The 21,835-nt window shown below is 49.0% G+C and overlaps 1 protein-coding gene and 1 long non-coding RNA gene across 5 annotated transcripts in view; one reads left to right on the plus strand and one right to left on the minus strand.

Annotated features, from left to right (window-relative positions):
* Nucleotides 1–2,854: 2,854 nt before the first annotated feature.
* Nucleotides 2,855–6,519, minus strand: LOC122462280. The gene is made up of 2 exons (XR_006284751.1): nt 5,070–6,519; nt 2,855–4,659 (listed from the first exon to the last, which is right to left on the minus strand). It is a non-coding gene; the product is annotated as an uncharacterized LOC122462280 (long non-coding RNA).
* An 88-nt stretch (nt 6,520–6,607) lies between these two features.
* UBE2F (ubiquitin conjugating enzyme E2 F (putative)) overlaps nt 6,608–21,835 on the plus strand; it is a 127,845-nt gene continuing 112,617 nt past the window's right edge. The window contains exons 1-2 of one of the 4 annotated variants that reach the window (XM_043524947.1): nt 6,608–6,752; nt 12,383–12,516. In XM_043524947.1, the coding sequence (XP_043380882.1) occupies nt 12,399–12,516 (118 nt within the window). In that variant the 5' untranslated portion in view covers nt 6,608–6,752; nt 12,383–12,398. The remainder of the gene's footprint in view (nt 6,753–12,382; nt 12,517–21,835) is intronic. The other 3 variants (XM_037912005.1, XM_043524946.1, XM_037912004.2) reach the window with 3 other exon arrangements.

The raw sequence follows: 21,835 nt of genomic DNA on the forward strand, positions 1-21,835 counted from the left end.
TACATGTTCTGACCTCAATAAGGTAGCTTTCCTTGCTGATCCCTCCCTTCTTCCACTCCCTGTATGCTTTCTGCTTTTTCTTAATCACCTCTCTGAGATGCTTGCTCATCCAGCTTGGTCTACAACTCCTGCCTATGTATTTTTTCCCCTTTCTTGGGATGCAGGCTTCCGATAGCTTCTGCAGCTTTGATTTAAAATAATCCCAGGCCTCCTCTACCTTTAGATCCATAAATTCTCCAGTCCAATCCACTTCCCTAACTAATTTCCTTAATTTTTGAAAGTCAGCACTTTTGAAATCAAAAACCCTAGTTGCAGATTTATTTTTGTTAATCCTTCCGTTCAGTTTGAACTGAATTAGCTCATGATCACTTGAGCCAAGACAATCCACTACAACCATTTCTTCTATGAGGTCCTCACTACTCACCAAAACCAAATCTAAAATGGCATCCCCTCTAGTCGGTTCAGCAACTACTTGATGAAGGAATCCATCAGCTATCGCATCTAAGAAAATCTGAGCCCTATTATTGTTACTAGCACTCGTCCTCCAGTCTATATCTGGGAAGTTAAAGTCTCCCATGATCACACAGTTTCCATTAGTATTTACTTTATTAAAAACATTAAAAAGGGCTCTATCCATATCCAAATTAGATCCCGGCGGTCTATAGCACACCCTAAGCACTATCCCAGGGGAGGCTCTAATAGTTTTCTTCCCCAATGTAATTTTTGTCCAGACGGACTCAGTCACATCCATTTCATTACTTCTTATTTCTTTACATTCTACCTCATCATTGATATACAATGCTACTCCACCTTTACCTTTATTTCGGTCTTTCCTAAACAGCACATACCCCTCATTACCTGTTCAGTTGACACTGTTTTATTGGCATTGGATCTTTTTGAAAATCAAAACTTTTTTCTTTTCTTCTGAAAATCAAAGAGCAGGTTGGAACTTTTTGTACTGAAAAATAGTTTTATTGAAACTGATTTGTTGTGTGGGGAAAATGTCAGATCAACTCAATGTTCATTTTCCCCTGCTGGAAATATTGCAATGAAAATATAATTTACTTTTCATTTGATTTTAAAAAAAAGTTTCATTTCCAATTGGTTCAAAACTTCCAGGGGGGAATTTTTTTTTTCCCCAACTGAATTTTCCAAATTAGAATATTTTGTCTGAAATTTCCTCACAGAAAAATTTTGTTTTTTCCAGGGTGAATTTGATTTAAATCACTAGTCAGGAAGACTTGATTTAATCCTGGATTTCTACATAAAAGTGCATTCTTGTTGGTGGTTATAACCTTAATACATATTCTTCACAACTCAGAGATAGATGTAGGTTTCATTTGTAGAAGGTACACACTATACATTTTTAGAGTGATTTATTTTGAAAACTTTTCAGATTAGTTTTACAGCTATATCAGAAAATGAATGATTGTTTGCTTATTTCATTTACCGAAGGTAACTGAAGCAGATATTTATGAAGTCATTGGGAGGTGAACTATCTCCAGTTCAACAGGTTAATCGTTAATATTTGGAGGATTTTTTGCCATGCTGTATTAGGAAGAGAACATCACCAGACAGACATTTAAATTGTTTTATTTAACTAAAATAACATTATGTATTCTGGATTTTTTTCTTCAACAGCAAACATAATATTTTAACAAAACAAGCATATGAATTTTTGAACTTAGTTAAACATTCAAGTTTATTTTAAAATCAGGTTTGTTTTTTAAATTTTTCTTAACTAAAATAGGTAAATGAAATATTTAAAAAAAAAACAACAAATCAACTGTCAGCCAGGTCAACATGAGAAACTTAAAATATTGGCTTCTGCAGCTAACTCAGTCGTCTTCACCTTCATTTTCCTGTTTGTTCATAATCTGGAAAAGAAAAATCAATCTTTCCTGCTTTTTCAGGTCCCAAATGATTTCTCAATTTGGAATGAATTCGTCCAAAGGAAGAAAATATTATTTCTACACTGTCAAAAGAAACTACTGCTGTTAAAAGTGAAATGGTCACTTCAACAGTTTCTGAATCCAAATGCTTAAGTGACTTCCACCAGTTCACGATGTGACTTTCTTTAAAACATCATCAGCAAACATATATTTCTTGAATGGTTCTTATTCCTAAACTGGGTCTCTTTTACGGCCTGCTGCCATTATAGGTTTTTCCTTCAAGTGAGAGAATGGTATGGTAGATCTCAAATCAATGAAGGCCACACACTCAGAAAGACCTGAAGACTTCTGGAATATGCTGCTCAAACAGTTTCACTTTTGTTTCTACTGCCTGTCCCTTCCTTCTCACATTTATCTCCAGACTTCTTCTCCTTGTCCAGATCTATTCTGCCCCCAACAATCTTCTAGTCATTGAACTTTTTGAAACTTTGCACTTTTAGAGAGAGGTAAGGGATTGACTCTGTATACACAAATTTGCAGAGGGACAATAGGATTGAGGTCTTATTTCTCACCTCTCTATATATTTATTTAAAAACATTTTTGCTGTTAACAAGCAAGTTATCTCTGCAGAACAGTCTGAGAAGTGCAAAACTAAGCATAGCTGATGGTATCTTCTAGACTAAGCACTAAGTCCCATTGGGTAGATAGAAAGATTAACTTAAATAATCTATACAGAAGTCCCTGGAACCCCATAAAATTGGATCCCTAATCCATGAACTATTGGAACTCATTTATAAAAATTTTCTTAACATTATATGGCTATATTGTCTCATACTATAGAATTCGAATTTATAATCCCTATTCCATGATGAGATATCTATCTTAATTAAAATTATCTTTAGAGTTTTAATTAAGCATTTTACAAAAAGCATTTTATCCAAAAAATCCGATTTAAATTAAAAAATATTTATTTATTTTTAAAGCATTGATTTTTATCCACCTTGGTTTTTTCTAACCTGCTCTACCAAACATGGACTTTAGATTGTGAGTTGTTTGAAGCACGGTCAGTCTCTTACTCTGTGTGTGTGCGCGCGCATGTGCACGCACGTGCAGTGTTGTAGCTATGTCTGTTCCAGCATATTAGAGAGGATGGGTGAGGTAATATTTTTTTATTGGATGAGCTTTCAGATTTCTTCTTCAGGTCTGGGGAACTTACTGGGTGTCCTCTTAGGTTATGTCTACACTACCACAGTAAGTCGGCCTACGCTACGCAACTCCAGCTACGTGAATAACGTAGCTGGAGTAAACGTACCTAAGGTTGAGTTACCACGGGGTCTACACGAGACAATCTCCTTTTGACTTACCTTACTCTTCTAATTGGGGGTAGAGTACAGGGATTGACTGGAGAGTGATCTGCAGTCAATTTGGCGGGTCTTTACTAGACCTGCTAAATTCACTGCCAGTGGATTGATCTCAGAGCGTGGATCCCTGCTTTAGTGTAGACTGCTCTTAGTAAGTTTCACAGACCTGAAGAGAGCTCTTTGTAAGCTTGAAAGCTTGTCTCTCATCACCTAAAGTTGGTCCAATTAAAATAAAAATTCTCCTTGCTTTGTCTCCCTTTGTGTTTGTATTACACCAAGAACAATTACACCCTGATCAGTTGGAGAATCTAGACACTACTATTAAATAAACTATAGCAGTTATGCTCATCCCAAGAGGAAACAAAAATGTGCCCAATCAAAACTGACCAAAGCAGTTTGAATTCATAATACTCACAAGCTCATGAGTTGGAGTTAGCCAGAAATTACTCTGTGAACAACAAATACCTTTAGGAAAAAAATCAGTCTTTTCACAGAGAAGTCATAAAAGTAGATAAATGTGAATTCTGTGTAATAAATGGTTCTGTTCAAATTAGAGTTCATGCTCACATTGCAGGGCCTATAACCAAGGGGGATATAGTAATATCAGGTACCCCATGAACTCTATGCACAATGGGCCCAAATTCAGCTGCAACAATGATAAACTAACCTTACCATGGAACTTTATCTATTACCATGGAATACCCTTCACTTTCATCAGTCTCAACCCCAAACACCCACACAAGTGTGGCAGATAGTTAAAAATACTCATTGATGTAAAATTCAGCAGTTATTTTTGACAGTGATGATAATGAAGGCTGGGTTTGTTATGCTTTTCAGGTGGGCCAGCTCCATGCCACTCCCTAGGCTTAGGTCTGCAATGCTACTCAGATGACCTGGCTGAGAACCTCCAGGGCCATGGGAAGTTTATTATTTATACTGTTGTGCGCTGGGTTAAACCTCTTTGAAACTGGGCAGTGTAACTGCTCCCTTCATTTAAGATTATTGTAAGAAACCATTAAACTTCTTTATGTAGGCAGGCAGCTGAACCAAGAGGCCTCCACCCCAAACCCAGACGCTCACTGCCCCAAACTTGCAGGGTACTTGCGGGCAGACAGGTTGCTCTACCTATTGTTTTGTGAAAGACTGTGGGTCTGAAAGAGAGCAGGGGAAGAAAAACCAAGGGCACAGTCAGAATAAGCACTGGGAACCTCACCCTGAGAAAAGCTTGGGGCAGCTCTACACTTACAACATGGAATCAGCCCAACTGTGCCACTGCAAAGTTTTAGGGACGATGCTTCTACACCACTCCTGTTGGTGCAGTTAAGCCACCTCCAAAAGAGGCAGTAGCTATGTCGACAGGAGAAGCCCTTTGGTTGACAGAGTGCTGTCTACTCCAGGGAGTTCAGCTGGTATAACTGTAAAAAGAAAAGGAGTACTTGTGGCACCTTAGAGACTAACCAATTTATTTGAGCATAAGCTTTCGTGAGATACAGCTCACTTCATCGGATGCATACTGTGGAAAATTCAGCAGAGGTTTTTATACACACAGACCATGAAAAAATGGGTGTTTATCACTATAAAAGGTTTTCTCTTTTGTGGGGTGGGGGGAGAGAAAACCTTTTGTAGTGATAAACACCCATTTTTTCATGGTCTGTGTGTATAAAAACATCTGCTGAATTTTCCACAGTATGCATCCGATGAAGTGAGCTGTAGCTCACGAAAGCTTATGCTCAAATAAATTGGTTAGTCTCTACGGTGCCACAAGTACTCCTTTTCTTTTTGCGAATACAGACTAACACGGCTGTTACTCTGAAACTTGGTATAACTGTGTTGCTCAAGGGTGAGGATTTTTCAGATTTTCTGAGTTATACCCATGTAAGAGAGCTTTTGCTGACTGGAAATGGGGCTTGGAGCTGTAAGTGAGCAAAGACCCTGTCTCTTGTTTGATTCCTGCTGTGTTTATGGAAACAGGATTTTGTAATCTTATTTGTTGACAAAGAATGTACATCAGATACCTGGCTCCATCATCAATTTCTCCTTCTAACTAGAACAACCCCTAGGACCCTAACATTTTGGCTAGCCGCTTGGGTCAAAAGAGGTAAATATATTAGTCGTATCTAAGAACTCCAGTTGAGGGTCAGAGCCCCATTTTACTAAGCAGTTTACAAGCATGTGACGAAAAGGACAATCCCTGCCACAGAAAGCTCACAATCTCCATGTCAGGATCCAACAGGTAGACAAAACAGACAAAACTGGGTGGAGATGTGTTGGTAGGATGAGGTAACAATAAAACAGAGAGCTTAGTAGAAGAACAGAAAGCTCAGCTCATCGCTTGCGAAGCCAACGGCCGCTGGGTGCGATTTGTTGGCATCACAGCAGAGGTTGGTTGAGGAGGGTTTTATGAGAGGATAAAGTGGCAGTTTTACGGATTCTGACAGGGAGTTTCCATTGTGCATCAGAGGCAGCAAGGGAGTAAGCAAGGAGGTACTTGAAGGAGAAGGTGATTGAGGTTGCTGCAATTCAGGGGGTCTCAAACGTTTTCTTCCTGAGGCCCCCAACATGCTATAAAAATTCCTCGGCCCACTGGGGCCACGACTGGTTTCCTGCATACCCCGTAGCTTAAAAGCCAGGGCCGGCGTTAGGGGACAGCAAGCAGGGCAACTGCCTGCGGCCCCACGCCCCTGGGGGCCCCTCAAAGCTTTTTTTGCTCAGGCTGCAGCTCTCTGCTGTGGGCCGCAGCAAGTCCAGCGCCGGCCCTGTTCTCTGGGTTATTTCGGCGGAGGCCCTGGAGCCTGCCCGGGGCCCCCGGCTGAGAAGCACGGCGGCAGCGGGCAGCGCAGACCAGGCTCCCGCGGGAGCGGGGGACGCCCCTGGCGGCGCGCCCGCGGGTCTCACCTCGGCTGCGGGAGGGACGGGCAGGCGGAGGGGGCGCCGCCACGGCCAAGGAGACCCGAGCAGCGCGCGGTGCAGGGGGAGTCGGTAGCCGGCCCGCGGGCCCCACGCCGCCCCCAGCTGCCAACATCTTTGCACGGATCGGCGTCGCTGCGTCCCCTGGAGCCGGGACCGACACACCGGGACCTGGACCGAAGGCGACGGGCTGACCCGCTGCAGTGCTGGCGGCAGCTCGCCGAGCAGCCCCAAGCGCCGCGGGCTGGGGCGGGCCCCCCCCCGCCGGGGCGACGCGCGGGACTCCCGCTGCTGGGCCGGGGCCTCACCTCAGGGAACCGCGCCGCGCTGTGACGTCATCCTCTTCCCGCCCGCGGGGCCGCGAGCCGGGGCCGGCTTCACGCGCCTCCCCGGGGGGACACGGGGCCGCGCCCCCGCGGCGGGGGGGGGGACGGGAGCGGGGCTGGCGCGCGGCGGCTGCTAATAAAGTTGGTGTTGAAAGAACGGCCCCGCCCCCACTTCCGGGAGCGCCGGGCCGCGGGGCGGGGCGCGCCGCGCCGGGCAGGCCGGGATGGTGGGGGCCGCTGCAGCCGGGACCTGACTCGGTGCCCAGGTGAGTCCGCCCGGCCCGGCGCCAGCGAGCGCCCCTCCCCCCGGGGACACAGCGCGACCGGCCGGGCGGCGCCGGCCCCCTTCCCTCCCTCCCCCGCCAGCAGGGGGACAGGCCGGGGGACGCCGGCCCCCTTCCCTCCCTCCCTCCCCCGCCAGCAGGGGGACAGGCCGGGGGACGCCGGCCCCCTTCCCTCCCTCCCTCCCCCGCCAGCAGGGGGACAGGCCGGGGGACGCCGGCCCCCTTCCCTCCCTCCCTCCCCCGCCAGCAGGGGGACAGGCCGGGGGACGCCGGCCCCCTTCCCTCCCTCCCTCCCCCGCCAGCAGGGGGACAGGCCGGGGGACGCCGGCCCCCTTCCCTCCCTCCCTCCCCCGCCAGCAGGGGGACAGGCCGGGGGACGCCGGCCCCCTTCCCTCCCTCCCTCCCCCGCCAGCAGGGGGACAGGCCGGGGGACGCCGGCCCCCTTCCCTCCCTCCGTCCCCCGCCAGCAGGGGGACAGGCCGGGGGACGCCGGCCCCCTTCCCTCCCTCCCTCCCCCGCCAGCAGGGGGACAGGCCGGGGGACGCCGGCCCCCTTCCCTCCCTCCCTCCCCCGCCAGCAGGGGGACAGGCTGGGGGACGCCGGCCCCCTTCCTTCCCTCCCTCCCCCGCCAGCAGGGGGACAGGCCGGGGGACGCCGGCCCCCTTCCCTCCCTCCCTCCCCCGCCAGCAGGGGGGACAGGCCGGGGGACGCCGGCCCCCTTCCCTCCCTTCCTCCCCCGCCAGCAGGGGGACAGGCCGGGGGACGCCGGCCCCCTTCCCTCCCTCCCTCCCCCGCCAGCAGGGGGACAGGCCGGGGGACGCCGGCCCCCTTCCCTCCCTCCCTCCCTCCCCCGCCAGCAGGGGGACAGGCCGGGGGACGCCGGCCCCCTTCCCTCCCTCCCTCCCCCGCCAGCAGGGGGACAGGCCGGGGGACGCCGGCCCCCTTCCTTCCCTCCCTCCGCCGCCACCAGGGGGACAGGCCGGGGGGCGCCGGCCCCCTTCCCTCCCTCCCTCCCCCGCCAGCAGGGGGACAGGCCGGGGGGCGCCGGCCCCCTTCCCTCCCTCCCTCCCCCGCCAGCAGGGGGACAGGCCGGGGGGCGCCGGCCCCCTTCCCTCCCTCCCTCCCCCGCCAGCAGGGGGACAGGCCGGGGGACGCCGGCCTCCCTCCCTCCCCCGCCAGCAGGGGGACAGGCCGGGGGACGCCGGCCTCCCTCCCTCCCCCGCCAGCAGGGGGACAGGCCGGGGGACGCCGGCCTCCCTCCCTCCCCCGCCAGCAGGGGGACAGGCCGGGGGACGCCGGCCTCCCTCCCTCCCCCGCCAGCAGGGGGACAGGCCGGGGGACGCCGGCCTCCCTCCCTCCCCCGCCAGCAGGGGGACAGGCCGGGGGACGCCGGCCTCCCTCCCTCCCCCGCCAGCAGGGGGACAGGCCGGGGGACGCCGGCCCCCTTCCCTCCCTCCCTCCCCCGCCAGCAGGGGGACAGGCAGGGGGACGCCGGCCCCCTTCCCTCCCTCCCTCCCCCGCCAGCAGGGGGACAGGCAGGGGGACGCCGGCCCCCTTCCCTCCCTCCCTCCCCCGCCAGCAGGGGGACAGGCCGGGGGACGCCGGCCCCCTTCCCTCCCTCCCTCCCCCGCCAGCAGGGGGACAGGCCGGGGGACGCCGGCCCCCTTCCCTCCCTCCCTCCCCCGCCAGCAGGGGGACAGGCCGGGGGACGCCGGCCCCCTTCCCTCCCTCCCTCCCCCGCCAGCAGGGGGACAGGCCGGGGGACGCCGGCCCCCTTCCCTCCCTCCCTCCCCCGCCAGCAGGGGGACAGGCCGGGGGACGCCGGCCCCCTTCCCTCCCTCCCTCCCCCGCCAGCAGGGGGACAGGCCGGGGGACGCCGGCCCCCTTCCCTCCCTCCCTCCCCCGCCAGCAGGGGGACAGGCCGGGGGACGCCGGCCCCCTTCCCTCCCTCCCTCCCCCGCCAGCAGGGGGACAGGCCGGGGGACGCCGGCCCCCTTCCCTCCCTCCGTCCCCCGCCAGCAGGGGGACAGGCCGGGGGACGCGGGCCCCCTTCCCTCCCTCCCTCCCCCGCCAGCAGGGGGACAGGCCGGGGGACGCCGGCCCCCTTCCCTCCCTCCCTCCCCCGCCAGCAGGGGGACAGGCTGGGGGACGCCGGCCCCCTTCCCTCCCTCCCTCCCCCGCCAGCAGGGGGCAGGCCGGGGACGCCGGCCCCCTTCCCTCCCTCCCTCCCCCGCCAGCAGGGGGACAGGCCGGGGGACGCCGGCCCCCTTCCCTCCCTCCCTCCCCCGCCAGCAGGGGGACAGGCCGGGGGACGCCGGCCCCCTTCCCTCCCTCCCTCCCCCGCCAGCAGGGGGACAGGCCGGGGGACGCCGGTCCCCTTCCCTCCCTCCCTCCCCCGCCAGCAGGGGGACAGGCCGGGGGGCGCCGGCTCCCTTCCTTCCCTCCCTCCCCCGCCAGCAGGGGGACAGGCCGGGGGGCGCCGGCCCCCTTCCTTCCCTCCCTCCCCCGCCAGCAGGGGGACAGGCCGGGGGGCGCCGGCCCCCTTCCTTCCCTCCCTCCCCCGCCAGCAGGGGGACAGGCCGGGGGACGCCGGCCCCCTTCCTTCCCTCCCTCCGCCGCCACCAGGGGGACAGGCCGGGGGTCGCCGGCCCCCTTCCCTCCCTCCGCCGCCACCAGGGGGACAGGCCGGGGGACGCCGGCCCCCTTTCTTTCACTGGCCCCCGCCCCCCCCAATTGGGACAGCTGGATGCTGCCCCCTCCACAACGCCAGTCCCCTTTCCTACCCTCCCCTTCGCCCTGCCCACGGTTGGACTCTGCCTCCCCTTCCTGCCCCTCCCAAAGGGACAGACGCTGCCCCCTTTTATCTCCCCTCACCCTGGGGACAGACTGACTGACACTAGCATCCCCCCAACCTCTGAGGACTGACTGACCCAGTTGAGTAGGAGCAACTCAGTGTAGACAAATCCTGAATCTCCCAACTTTCCTGAGCTCCCGGCTACTACCTGCCCTGTTTAATTTACGCATCTCCCCATGTCAGCTCTTCTCTCCCGCAACAATCGATCATTCTGGAACCTCGCAAGTGATTAAATTAACACGTTTTGGGGGCTCTTCTGTTCTCTGTTCCTGCCAAATAAATTCTGGGCTGTCCCCATGCCCTCTTCTTCTACTCCGCCCCCCAGTTAACAAATTCTGAACACTTCCTGCTCTGCCCCCATTAGTGCAGTCTGGGGGACATTAATGCTCAGATTTGCAAAGGCATTTAGGCGCCTACTTTCCATTGAAATCAATGAAAGTTAGGCACCTAAACACCTTTGAGGATCTGGGCCTTATTCTTGTCCAGGATCTGAGGGGACAGGAGCTACTCTTCCCCATGTGATCATTCTGTTCTTTGTTCCCCCATCCCTCTGGGGAAAGTAGTAGGTGCTCCAGCTTCTTCTTTCTTCGCTCTCACTCCTTGTAAGAGTAGTAATGCCTGTGCCATTCGTTCCTTGTTCTTCCGCTCCTCTTCCCTGGGCTGCTCTCTGGCCCTTTCTCCTTCCTCCAGAGAGGAGGAATTGGTGGTTTCCCATCCTAGCTTGGCTCACTTTGCCAAGCAAGATTTATATTTCCCCTAGGTAAGTGGATATTTCAGGACCAGATTTAGAGGCTACTACACCAAGTGCATTCAAGCTCTTTGCATTTTTTATCAGTATAATATTCCACAAATATGATTTGTGATTGTGTGTAACTTTATTATTCAGTTCTTTGCTATGTTTTGTGCTTTTCAACATTTCCGTTTTGTTCCAGTTTAATGCCTTCATTTCCCTTTTTGTGTCTCTTCATTACCTAATTAATGCAATGGCATTTTGAGTTTCTAAAATTTGGCATATAAATCATAGCCTGGATCCATGCTACTGTCTGCCCAGAATTTTGGAAAATAACTGCTTTTACATGTGCACTATCTAGATTTAGAGGCCTAAAATTTTTCCCTGGCTGTCTGTTATGTAGTATAAATGGATGTGGTAAGAAAGTGAAATCGCTGGTGCAGCAATTTGGCAAATTTTACTTCACTGCTTGTCCACAAGAATGGAGCATACAGGTACAGAGCTGAAGTCTACACAGCATAATCTCTCGTCAAGTCCCTCATGTTATGTTATGATTAATATTGCCTTACTGGCCTCCTTGATAACTACGTTGGCTCTATTTTTGTTCTGACCACATTACCTAGCCAATGAATCCCTCAAGTGGCTCACCCTTCTTCACTATAAGTTCATGATTCTTAGGAATATCTTTAAGGCCCTACTTAACTATGCCTCTTCCTGTTTTTCTAGTTTTAACTCAATTTGCTAACTTGTATGAAATGGCAAACTGCTTTGCCTTCACTAGAATTTTACCTTGAGATAATCTAAGTAAAGTTACTAATATAAGAGCACATCCTTTTTCCTCCAGTGAAGACAAAAATCTTACAGCGTGCAGTTTCCCCAGGCTTCTTTGGTCCTGGCCTACCAAAGCGCAATTTTCTCTAGAACTACCAGTGGTCTTGCATAAGTGCCTTCTAGCTATTTGGCATATTGATTAGGTTTTGTTTTTGTAATTTTCAAGCATTGACCTTTGTATGCCTTTATACAATAGAGGCCCATAGTGATGTATCACAGAAATCTTCACTAATTCCTTTAGGGGAAGACTGATGTAACAAAATGATCACTTCTTATCTTAGGAGCTGTACCTGGGCCTCTGTATCTAACCAGATGCTTAAGGTTTGTCTATGCTGTGGAGACCATGCCAGAATAGCTGTAGCCGTAGCTATAGTATCGATACACCTGGCATGACAGAAGGGGTTTTCCAACAGTATAGGAACACCACTTCCCTGAGCAATGGTAGCCAGACCAATGGAAGCATTCTTCCATCGTCATAGCTGAAGCTATACAGTGGGTGAGGTCAGCATAGTTACGTCATGCAGGGGTGTGTTGTGTTTGTTCCCTCCACACCCCTGCCCAACGTAGCTATGTCAGCCTACCTTCTAAGGGCTTGTCTACACCGGCAATTAACAGCGCTGCAACTTTCTTGCTCAGGGGTGTGAAAAAACACTCCCCTGCCAGTGTAAACAGTGCCTCAGCGCTGGGAGCCACGTCCCTTGTTGAGGTGGGTTTTTTAGAGCACTGGGAGAGCGCTCGTCCAGCACTGTGCCGCAACCACACAGGTTTGTTTTTTCACACCCCTGAGTGAGAAAGTTGCAGTGCTGTAAAGTGGCAGTGTAGACAAGGCCTTAGTATTTACACCTTAAATTGTCTCAAGTTGTCCTGAGCACCGTAGTGAGGCCGACCTAAGTCTCTGTGTAGATTGTGCTACGTCAATGGAACAGTTCTTCCGTCACCTAGCTACCATCTCTCGGGGAGGTGGGTTAACTATACACTGACAGGAGAACCCGTCTCGTCAGTATAGGTAACATCTACACTGAAGCACTACAACCGTGCAGCTATGCTGCTGTAGCTTTTCAAGTGTAGACAAGCTGTCAGTAGGATACCATGGATACCACTTGGCTCTACACTTGGTCCCAACTTTTGACTATTTTGTGACTTTATCTGGCACTTTGAACTGTAGTGACTAATCTTATTTTGATGCCTGCGTTCTAGGTTGAAGATAGCCGTAATGCTAACATTGGCAAGCAAACTGAAGCGGGATGATGGTGTCAAAGGGCCTCGTACATCCAACCCAGCTTCTGATTCTACTCGGAGAGTGTCTATTAGAGATAAATTGCTTGTTAAAGGTAATTGATCCTTATGTTTAAAAGATTTGCTGTCCCATTAAATATAGTTAGTTCATCAACTAACAATACTAAATGCTGTACGCAAGAGTTTACATCAATGTTTTTAAAAGGGGTTCCTTACGTCACAAGGGTGTTGTGAAGTTAAATACATTAAAGATCGTGAGAGACAAGATGGGTGAGGTAATATCTTTTATTGGACCAACTTCTGTTGGTGAGAGAGACAAGCATACAACAATTAAAGATTTTAGGCACTTTGAGATCTACTGATGAAAAGTGCTATATAAGAGCTACGTATTAATACTACTATTACCGTGATTTGGACGCATATTACTGTGCGCTATATATTATATAAGCAGTAATCTCCAGATCTGAGATTCAGCCACTGCAGTGTTGAGTTCAAACTTTGTGTTACTAGTAGCCATATAGGTGCAAGTAATGCAAAAAATAATAATAATCTGTAAATAGAACATTCTTTTATATTATTTAGTGCTAAAGTCCAGTGTTTGACATCGCAGTCATCAAATAATCAATTGTGATTATATGGTGACATTAGTATTACTGAATAAACTGGACAAGAAGATCAAGTTGATTAGACTGGAAAATATTTCTGTTAACAGAAATATAGGTAACTGGCTGTGACAGGAAAGCAAGTTCTGAAAGTAAGTGACGGATGGAGGTAATTCTCAGTGACGTCTGAACTATGATTAAATGAAATCTTTGAACGTTAATATTTTTGAAATGAAAAAGAAATAGCCCGTTCAACAGATGATAATGCTACTGCCTATTTTGGGTTAACGGAAAGTTGTGGGTAAGAAATGTGGATTTAAAAAAAAAAAATTTCAGCAGCACATCTTACTGATCTCTTATAGAAGGGCTTTTGTAGACTGCAGCGAGCTGGATATCAGTCTGTGGGAAGATCCCCTAGTTTCTGCAGATTTCTGCTGCGGCAGACTACAAATTTTGCAGCAATTCTGTGTAAATGGGAAAAAAGGCAGTGGCCAGTGAACTAAATATGAAAATGAATAATAAAATCAGTATAGCATTTTTATATTAAAATTATGCAATTTTCTTGCTGCCAGATCTTATGTGGTACAGGATATTGCATTTAAAATCTCAAAGCACTTGGCATTTTGAGGGTGGGATGTAGCTTAACTTCCCTTTTTCCCATCCTTGCAACACTACACAGCTTTTCGCTACCCCAGGTGTTCCACTGCATATAATAATGGATAAACTGGTTAGGTTGATGTTTTTGCTAAAAACGATTAGCAATGAAATTGTCAATGTTGACCTGTAAGTTGTCATAGTGAAGTTCCGTGGTCTTTTCAAATGCAACAGTTCATATTTCTCAGCCCTAGTGTAGTTCAGGATTACTTGAAACTGACCTCAACGCATCCGTTTGTGTTCATTTTGTGTTGGTCATGTTACTTCCCAGCCATAGTGCTAGAAACCTGTGTTTTAAAATGAAAACTTAGATTCTGTCACACAGCAGGGAATCAGAGTAACAGCCGTGTTAGTCTGTATTCGCAAAAAGAAAAGGAGTACTTGTGGCACCTTAGAGACTAACCAATTTATTTGAGCATGAGCTTTCGTGAGCTACAGCTCACTGTAGCTCACGAAAGCTCATGCTCAAATAAATTGGTTAGTCTCTAAGGTGCCACAAGTACTCCTTTTCTTTTTACAGCAGGGAATAGATTTGTTGTAGATTTTGCATCCTCCTGTAAGCCACATTCAGATTCTCCTCACATCTTATCTTCCTTCATTTGTGTAGCCATGTAGGGGGAAGATTTTGATTCAAGTTACAGATGCTTGTGACTTCACTGTTTAGGTCTCTCAAAAAGCTTGCCAAGAGCTTCTAGCTGAAACAGTTAAAGAATGGATTTATGATTTGATTTGCAGTTTAGCTTTAAGCATGGTTATATGTGCCCTGTGTGTTAAAGGAAAATGGTGATGTAGTGTAAAGCAGTGGTTCTCAAAACCGGTCCGCCACTTGTCCAGGGAAAGCCCCTGGGGGGCAGGACCGGTTTGTTTACCTCCAGGTTCAGCTGATCGCGGCTCCCACTGGCCGCGGTTTGCCGCTCCAGACCAATGGGGGCTGCGGGAAGGGCAGCCAGCACATCCCTTGACCGACACCACTTCCCGCAGCCCCCATTGGCCTGGAGCGGTGAACTGCTGCTCCAGGCCAATGGGGGCTGCGGGAAGGGGGCCAGCACGTCCCTTGGCCCACGTCGCTTCCCTGAACAAGCGGTGGACTGGCTTTAAGAACCACTGGTGTAAAGTACGTTCTAATCACTGCTTATAATACAAAATATTTAAACATCTTTCATTTTCTATCAGATGAATTTTCATAGTACCCTTAATAATGGCAACAATGTTCTTTAATTACAAAAATGTAGACATATATATTCAAATTCTTCCTCCTGCACTCAGTGGGAAAGTGATATAAAGATATAGCCGTTGCTGTAACCATCACTAACAAACTTTAGTAGACTAAATGTTATACAAGTTACAAATTCCCAAACTGGCAATTAAAATTAGAACTGAAAGCAACAAGCAGACAAATCTCAACCACAGCAACCAATTATTAAATAAAATGAGCCTTATGTCATGACCAGAGTTAAACTGGTCCAGAGGGAGAAATTCTAGGGGATGGGCCTGCTGGCCATCAAGGGAACTGACATCAGAACAAATAAGCTGATTTAACTGTTGCTGTGGGTACAGGTGGAGAGGGAGTTTCAGGTAACTGGGTCCTGGAAAATTTGAGTCTTAAAAGATAACTCACTAGCACATTAATTGCACAGGTCTTGTCTAAACTAGGTACATTTCTGGAAAGTTTCCCACTGTTAACATTAATTCAGCTGAACGGGTGTTGTCAGTGTTATGAGCCCTAGTGTAGATGGGGTTTCAGCTCCTGATGTAGTTTTCGCACCGTGTTGCTTAGACCTGCAGGGAGCAAATTTTAATTGACAGGGAACTGATAAACTGTGTTGGCAGCCAAAAGCCTGTATACACTAGGGCTTCTAACATTGCAAACAACAGTTCAGCTGAACCATGTGAACAATGGTGAGACATTCTTCAAAACTCTTTCTATTTTAGAGGGGACAATAATGACTCACCCTGTACTCAACTTCAGGCAGCTGCATTCTGCACAAGCCAAAGCTTGAATTTTATGGGGAGCCCTAAGTAGAAACAATTACCTTAATTTATTTAGCCTGGAGGTTTTCCATTTATGGATGACTGTTGCACAGTATGTCAGGAAGGAGTGATCAGTCTCCTGGGAATTGTGTACATTAAAGGTAGTGATCCAATTGTTCTTTACTTAAGGTGTTGTCTACAGTGCAAGAAATAAATACTGCCAGTTCCCAATGAGTGTCAGCAAGGGGTGATGTTGAACTGGTGCTAAAACATGATTTAGCTATGAGTGTAGATAGGCTGGAACAAGCAATATTCAGCACGATTTTTCCTTGTCTATACATAGAATCATAGAATATCAGGGTTGGAAGGGACTTCAGGAGGTCATCTAGTCCAACCCCCTGCTCAAAGCAGGATCAATCCCCAACTAAATCATCCCAGCCAGGGCTTTGTCCAGCCTGACCTTAAAAACCTCAAAGGAAGGAGATTCCACCACCTCCCTAGGTAACGCATTCCAGTGCTTCACCACCCTCCTAGTGAAAAAGCTTTTCCTAATATTCAACCTAAACCTCCCACACTGCAACTTGAGACCATTACTCCTTGTTCTATCATCTCGTACCACTGAGAACAGTCTAGATCCATCCTCTTTGGAACCCCCTTTCAGGTAGTTGAAAGCAGCTATCAAATCCCCCCTCATTCTTCTCTTCTCCAGACTAAACAATCCCAGTTCCTTCAGCCTCTCCTCATTAGTCATTTGTTCCAGTCCCCTAATCATTTTTGTTGTCCTCGGCTGGACGTTTTCCAATTTTTCCACATCCTTCTTGTAGTGTGGGGCCCAAAACTGGTCACAGTACTCCCGATGAAGCCTCACCAATGTCGAACAGAGGGGAATGATCACGTCCCTCGATCTCCTGGCAGTGCCCCTACTTATACAGCCCAAAATGCCGTTAGCCGTCTTGGCAACAAGGGCACACTGTTGACTCATATCCAGCTTTTCGTCCACTGTAACCCCTAGGTACATGTAGCTGAACTAGTATTAAACACAATTTAACTGTATATGTTACCTGTTACTGACAAGAAATGTCAGCAACAGCTATGTTCTGTAGTGCACACAAGGCCTCAAAATCCAGGAGTAGTGATGACTCCAACAGGATACCCAGACTGTGAAGTATTTTGGTGCTAGGTGGGCATTCCTTTAATTGGTGCAGATAGTCTCAGCCCATTCTACTTAGATGTTTGACACTTTCAACAAGATATCACTTCAGTCTTGACACGATAATCACAGCCAGTTCATTTTCATGTAGGTGTCTATTTTGGCCAGGCTTTGGGGAAGGAATGAAACAGTAGAATTTGTGTTTGGTGAAAGAAATGGAACTGGATATCATTAGCATACTAATCACACTGCAGCCTAAAAAATATCTAGCTATCAGCCAGCTGTCACAAATAACCCAGATGCCATTTTGACCATCGGATGTAGATTGGGACATAGCCATCTTAACCTCCGATAATCGACCAGTGCATCCAAGAACAACTACCTAGCTGATAAGAATATTTCTGCGAAAATAATCAGTGGTGATATTTAAGTTATTAGATGTTAAGGTTACTACCTCATTCGTATGCTGTCTTCAAACTCATTAAGACCTTATCCAGACTAGAAAAAAGATGATCATTTGAAAGCCACGCTATCTGGAATGTTTTAATTAAGTGCTTTTTAAAATGTTGTTTACACTTAGTGTAGACTGCCCCTGGAACCCCTGCCTGCCACCTGCTGCCCCATTCAGCTCCCCCTCTCCTTCCTGACTGCCCCCCCAGGACCTCTGACCCCATTCAACCCACCAGTTCCCTGCCCTCTGACTGCCCCAATCTCTATCCACACCCCTGACCACCACCCGGAACTCCCCTGCTCCCTATCCAACCTCCCCTGCTCCCTCCGCGCTGCCTTGAGCACTGGTGGCTGGCAGCACTACAGCCATGCCGCCCAGAGCACCAGGACAAGCAGCCGTGCTGCCTGGCTAGAGCCAGCCACACCGCTGCGCAGCACAGAGCACCGGGTCAGGCCGCAGCTCTGCAGCTGTGCTGCCCGCCAAGAGTGCGCTGCCTGGCAAGAGCTTGCAGCCCCGCCGCCGAGAGCATTGCATTGGCGATGCAGTGAGCTGAGACTGCGGAGGAGGGGGAACAGCGGGGGAGTGGCTGGAAGCTCAGGGGCTGGGCAGGAGGGTCCCGTGGGCCAGATGTGGCCTGAAGACCGTAGTTTGCCCACCTCTGTTCTAGCTGTGTACTACAGTGGTGCCTGCTGCATTTATTGCCTCCTGGTGTGGGAAAGTGTCCTGCCGCAGAGGAAGAAATAAGGCTGCCATCCCTAGAAACCTTTGGGAGAGGATTGCAATGTACCTCCATGGAAGTTTCATCACGATCTCTCAGAATTCAAGGAAGAGACATGTGCGCATAAACTGTTCCACATAGCCTGTCCTGCCTAACTCTATAGGTGAATGAAAAGCAGATAGCAACTGTGTCTCGTTGTACTGCTACTTCTTCTAGTACGAGAAAATTAATGAAAAGTCAAAAGCTGCGTCCTGCTAATTGGGGATGCCGTTTCTGTCATGGAAAATTTGTCTACACGCTTACCCAAGGTTCCTTCCCCTACATGGGGCTCACTCGTGCTCAACTGGCAGGACTGGTAAAACTGTGATAGAGTCAAACACAGGTCCTGTCCTTTATAATCCTCCCTTTTCTCCTCATCCGCCACTACCACCTCCTTGTTGTTCTCAGGAGTAGTCTGTGACTCTGGCTCCTTGGAGGTATCCACAGCCATGTGTGGGTGGTGATAGGGTCATAGAATCACAGAATATCAGGGTTGGAAGGGACCTCAGGAGGTCATCTAGTCCAACCCCCTGCTCAAAGCAGGACCAATCCCCAACTAAATCATCCCAGCCAGGGCTTTGTCAAGCCTGACCTTAAAAATATCTAATGAAGGAGACTCCACCACCTCCCTCGGTAATGCATTCCAGTGTTTCACAACCCTCCTAGTGAAAAAGTTTTTCCTAATATCCAACCTAAACCTCCCACACTGCAACTTCAGACTATTACTCCTCGTTCTGTCATCTGCTACCACTGAGAACAGTCTAGAGCCATCCTCTTTGGAACTCCCTTTCAGGTAGTTGAAAGCAGCTATCAAATCCCCCCTCATTCTTCTCTTCCTCAGACTAAACAATCCCAGTTCCCTCAGCCTCTCCTCATAACTCATGTGTTCCAGTCCCCTAATCATTTTTGTTGCCCTCGGCTGGACGTTTTCCAATTTTGCCACATTCTTCTTGTAGTGTCGGCCCAAAACTGGAAACAGTACTCCAGATGAGGCCTCACCAATGTTGAATAGAGGGGAACGATCACGTCCCTCAATCTGCTGGCAATGCCCCTACTTATACATCCCAAAATGCCATTGGCCTTCTTGGCAACAAGAGCACACTGTTGACTCATATCCAGCTTCTCGTCCACTGTAACCCCTAGGTCCTTTTCTGCAGCACTGCTGCCGAGCCATTCGGTCCCTAGTCTGTAGTGGTGCATGGGATTCTTCCGTCCTATGTGCAAGACTCTGCACTTGTCCTTGTTGAACCTGATCAGATTTCTTTTGGCCCAATCCTCTAATTTGTCTAGGTCCCTCTGTATCCTATCCCTACCCTCCAGCGTATCTACCTCTCCTCCCAGTTTAGTGTCATCTTCAAACTTGTTGAGGGTGCAATCCATACAATCCTCCAGATCATTAATGAAGATATTGAACAAAACCAGCCCGAGGACCGACCCTTGGGACACTCCACTTTATACCGGCTGCCAACTAGACATGGAGCCATTGATCACTACCCGTTGTGCCCGACAATCTAGCCAGCTTTCTATCCACCTTATCGTCCATTCCTTCAGCCCATACTACTTTAACTTATTGGCAAGAATACTGTGGGAGACCGTGTCAGAAGCTTTGCTAAAGTCAAGGAACAACACGTCCACTGCTTTCCCCTCATCCACAGAGCCAGTTATCTCGTCATAGAAGGCAATTAGATTAGTCAGGCATGACTTTCCCTTGGTGAATCCATGCTGACTGTTCCTGATCACTTTCCTCTCCTCTAAGTGCTTCAGAATTGGTTCCTTGAGCACCTGCTCCATGATTTTTCCAGGGACTGAGGTGATGCTAACTGGCCTGTAGTTCCCAGGATCCTCCTCCTTCCCTTTTTTAAAGATGGGCACTACATTAGCCTTTTCCTTGTTGTCTGGGACCTCTCCTGATCACCATGAGTTTTCAAAGATAATGGCCAATGGCTCTGCAATCCCATCCACTAACTCACTTTAGCACTGGAGAGCAGATAGAGGTGTGCTCACCAAGCTGGACAACCAAAAAAAAAAAAGGCATTGGACAGTGTCGGGCATTGTGGGACAGCTGCTGGAGGACTGTTAGGGTTGATGTAAGTAATGCAGTGTCTACACTCACGGTGTGTTGACCTCTGTACATTAACCATGTCTCTGTGCCGCAAAGAGAGGTGGTGTTACTATGTCGTTGAAATGGGTCACTTATATCGGTGGGAGACATTTAAGTGTAGAGACGTGCATAGCTAGGTCTACGTAAAGCAGCTTATGTCGATCTAACTTTGTAGTGTAGACCAGGCAACATACTCTTGCACCTTCTACTTAGCTCCCTGTGTGCTGTTCTCCCCGTCTGTTCCTTGAGACTGACATACTGTGGGCACTGGCTAGTTTTCAGAGACTGGAAACATGGCATTTATAACTTTTCCTGTTCAGGTTTTTGAAAGCCATCAACTTCAGCTGAAAGAGAGAATTCACTTTTTGGAGTTACCATATTTTCATTCTTTGAAGACCAGCCTTTGCGTGAGTCATGACTGCTGATAGTGCCTGATTGTTCAAGATGGTCAGTGCCTCACAGGACTGGGCCAAAGACAGATTGTTCTTGGATGACTGAAAGAGGCCAGGGCACTGCAAGCAAAAATACTATGAGAATTAAATTTTATAATAAAGTAAAATTTATTAAAAAAATTACATGACAAAGTGTCAGTGATAAAAGTATAATGTGTATGCTTATGGGATCATAGCCGCACTTTATTCAGCTGCATTTTTTTTGCAAAAAGTAAAGGAGTACTTGTGGCACCTTAGAGACTACGGCTCACTTCATCGGATGCATTCAGTGGAAAATACAGTGGGGAGATTTATGTACATAGAGAACATGAAACAATGGGTGTTACCAGCAGGAGAGCGGGGGGGGTGGGGGGGAGTGGGAACGGGAACCTTTTGTAGTGATAATCAAGGTGGGCCATTTCCAGCAGTTGACAAGAATGTCTGAGGAACAGTGGGGGCTGTAGGGGGGGAATAAACATGGGGAAATAGTTCTACTTTGTGTAATGACCCATCCACTCCCAGTCTCTGTTCAAGCCTAAGTTAATTGTATCCAGTTTGCAAATTAATTCCAATTCAGCAGTCTCTTGTTGGAGTCTGTTTTTCAACAATTTCCATCCCACCATCAACCTCAGCCTGGACTAGTCCACACAAGAGATCCACTTCCTGGACACTATGGTGTTAATAAGCGATGGTCACATAAACACCACCCTATACCAGAAACCTACTGACCGCTATTCCTACGTACATGCCTCCAACTTTCATCCAGACCACACCACACGATCCGTTGTCTACAGCCAAGCTCTACGATACAACCACATTTGCTCCAACCCCTCAGACAGAGACAAACACCTACAAGATCTCTATCAAGCATTCTTACAACTACAGTGCCCACCTGCTGAAGTGAAGAAACAGATTGACAGAGCCAGAAGAGTAGTCAGAAGTCATCTACTACAGGACAGGCCCAACAAAGAAAAAAAACAGAACGCCACTAGCCATCACCTTCAGCCCCCAACTAAAACCTCTCCAACGCATCATCAAGGATCTACAACCTATCCTGAGGGACGACCCATCACTCTCACAGATCTTGGGAGACAGGCCAGTCCTTGCTTACCGACAGCCCCCCAACCTGAAGCAAATACTCACCAGCAACTATACAACAGAATCACTAACCCAGGAACCTATCCTTGCAACAAAGCCCGTTGCCAACTCTGTCCACATATCTATTCATAGCGCCTAATCACATCATCCACACTATCAGAGGCTCGTTCACCTGCACATCTACAAATGTGATATATGC

The sequence above is a fragment of the Chelonia mydas genome, chromosome 11, assembly GCF_015237465.2.
Source record: "Chelonia mydas isolate rCheMyd1 chromosome 11, rCheMyd1.pri.v2, whole genome shotgun sequence".
In the NCBI taxonomy this organism is placed as follows: Eukaryota; Metazoa; Chordata; order Testudines; family Cheloniidae; genus Chelonia; species Chelonia mydas.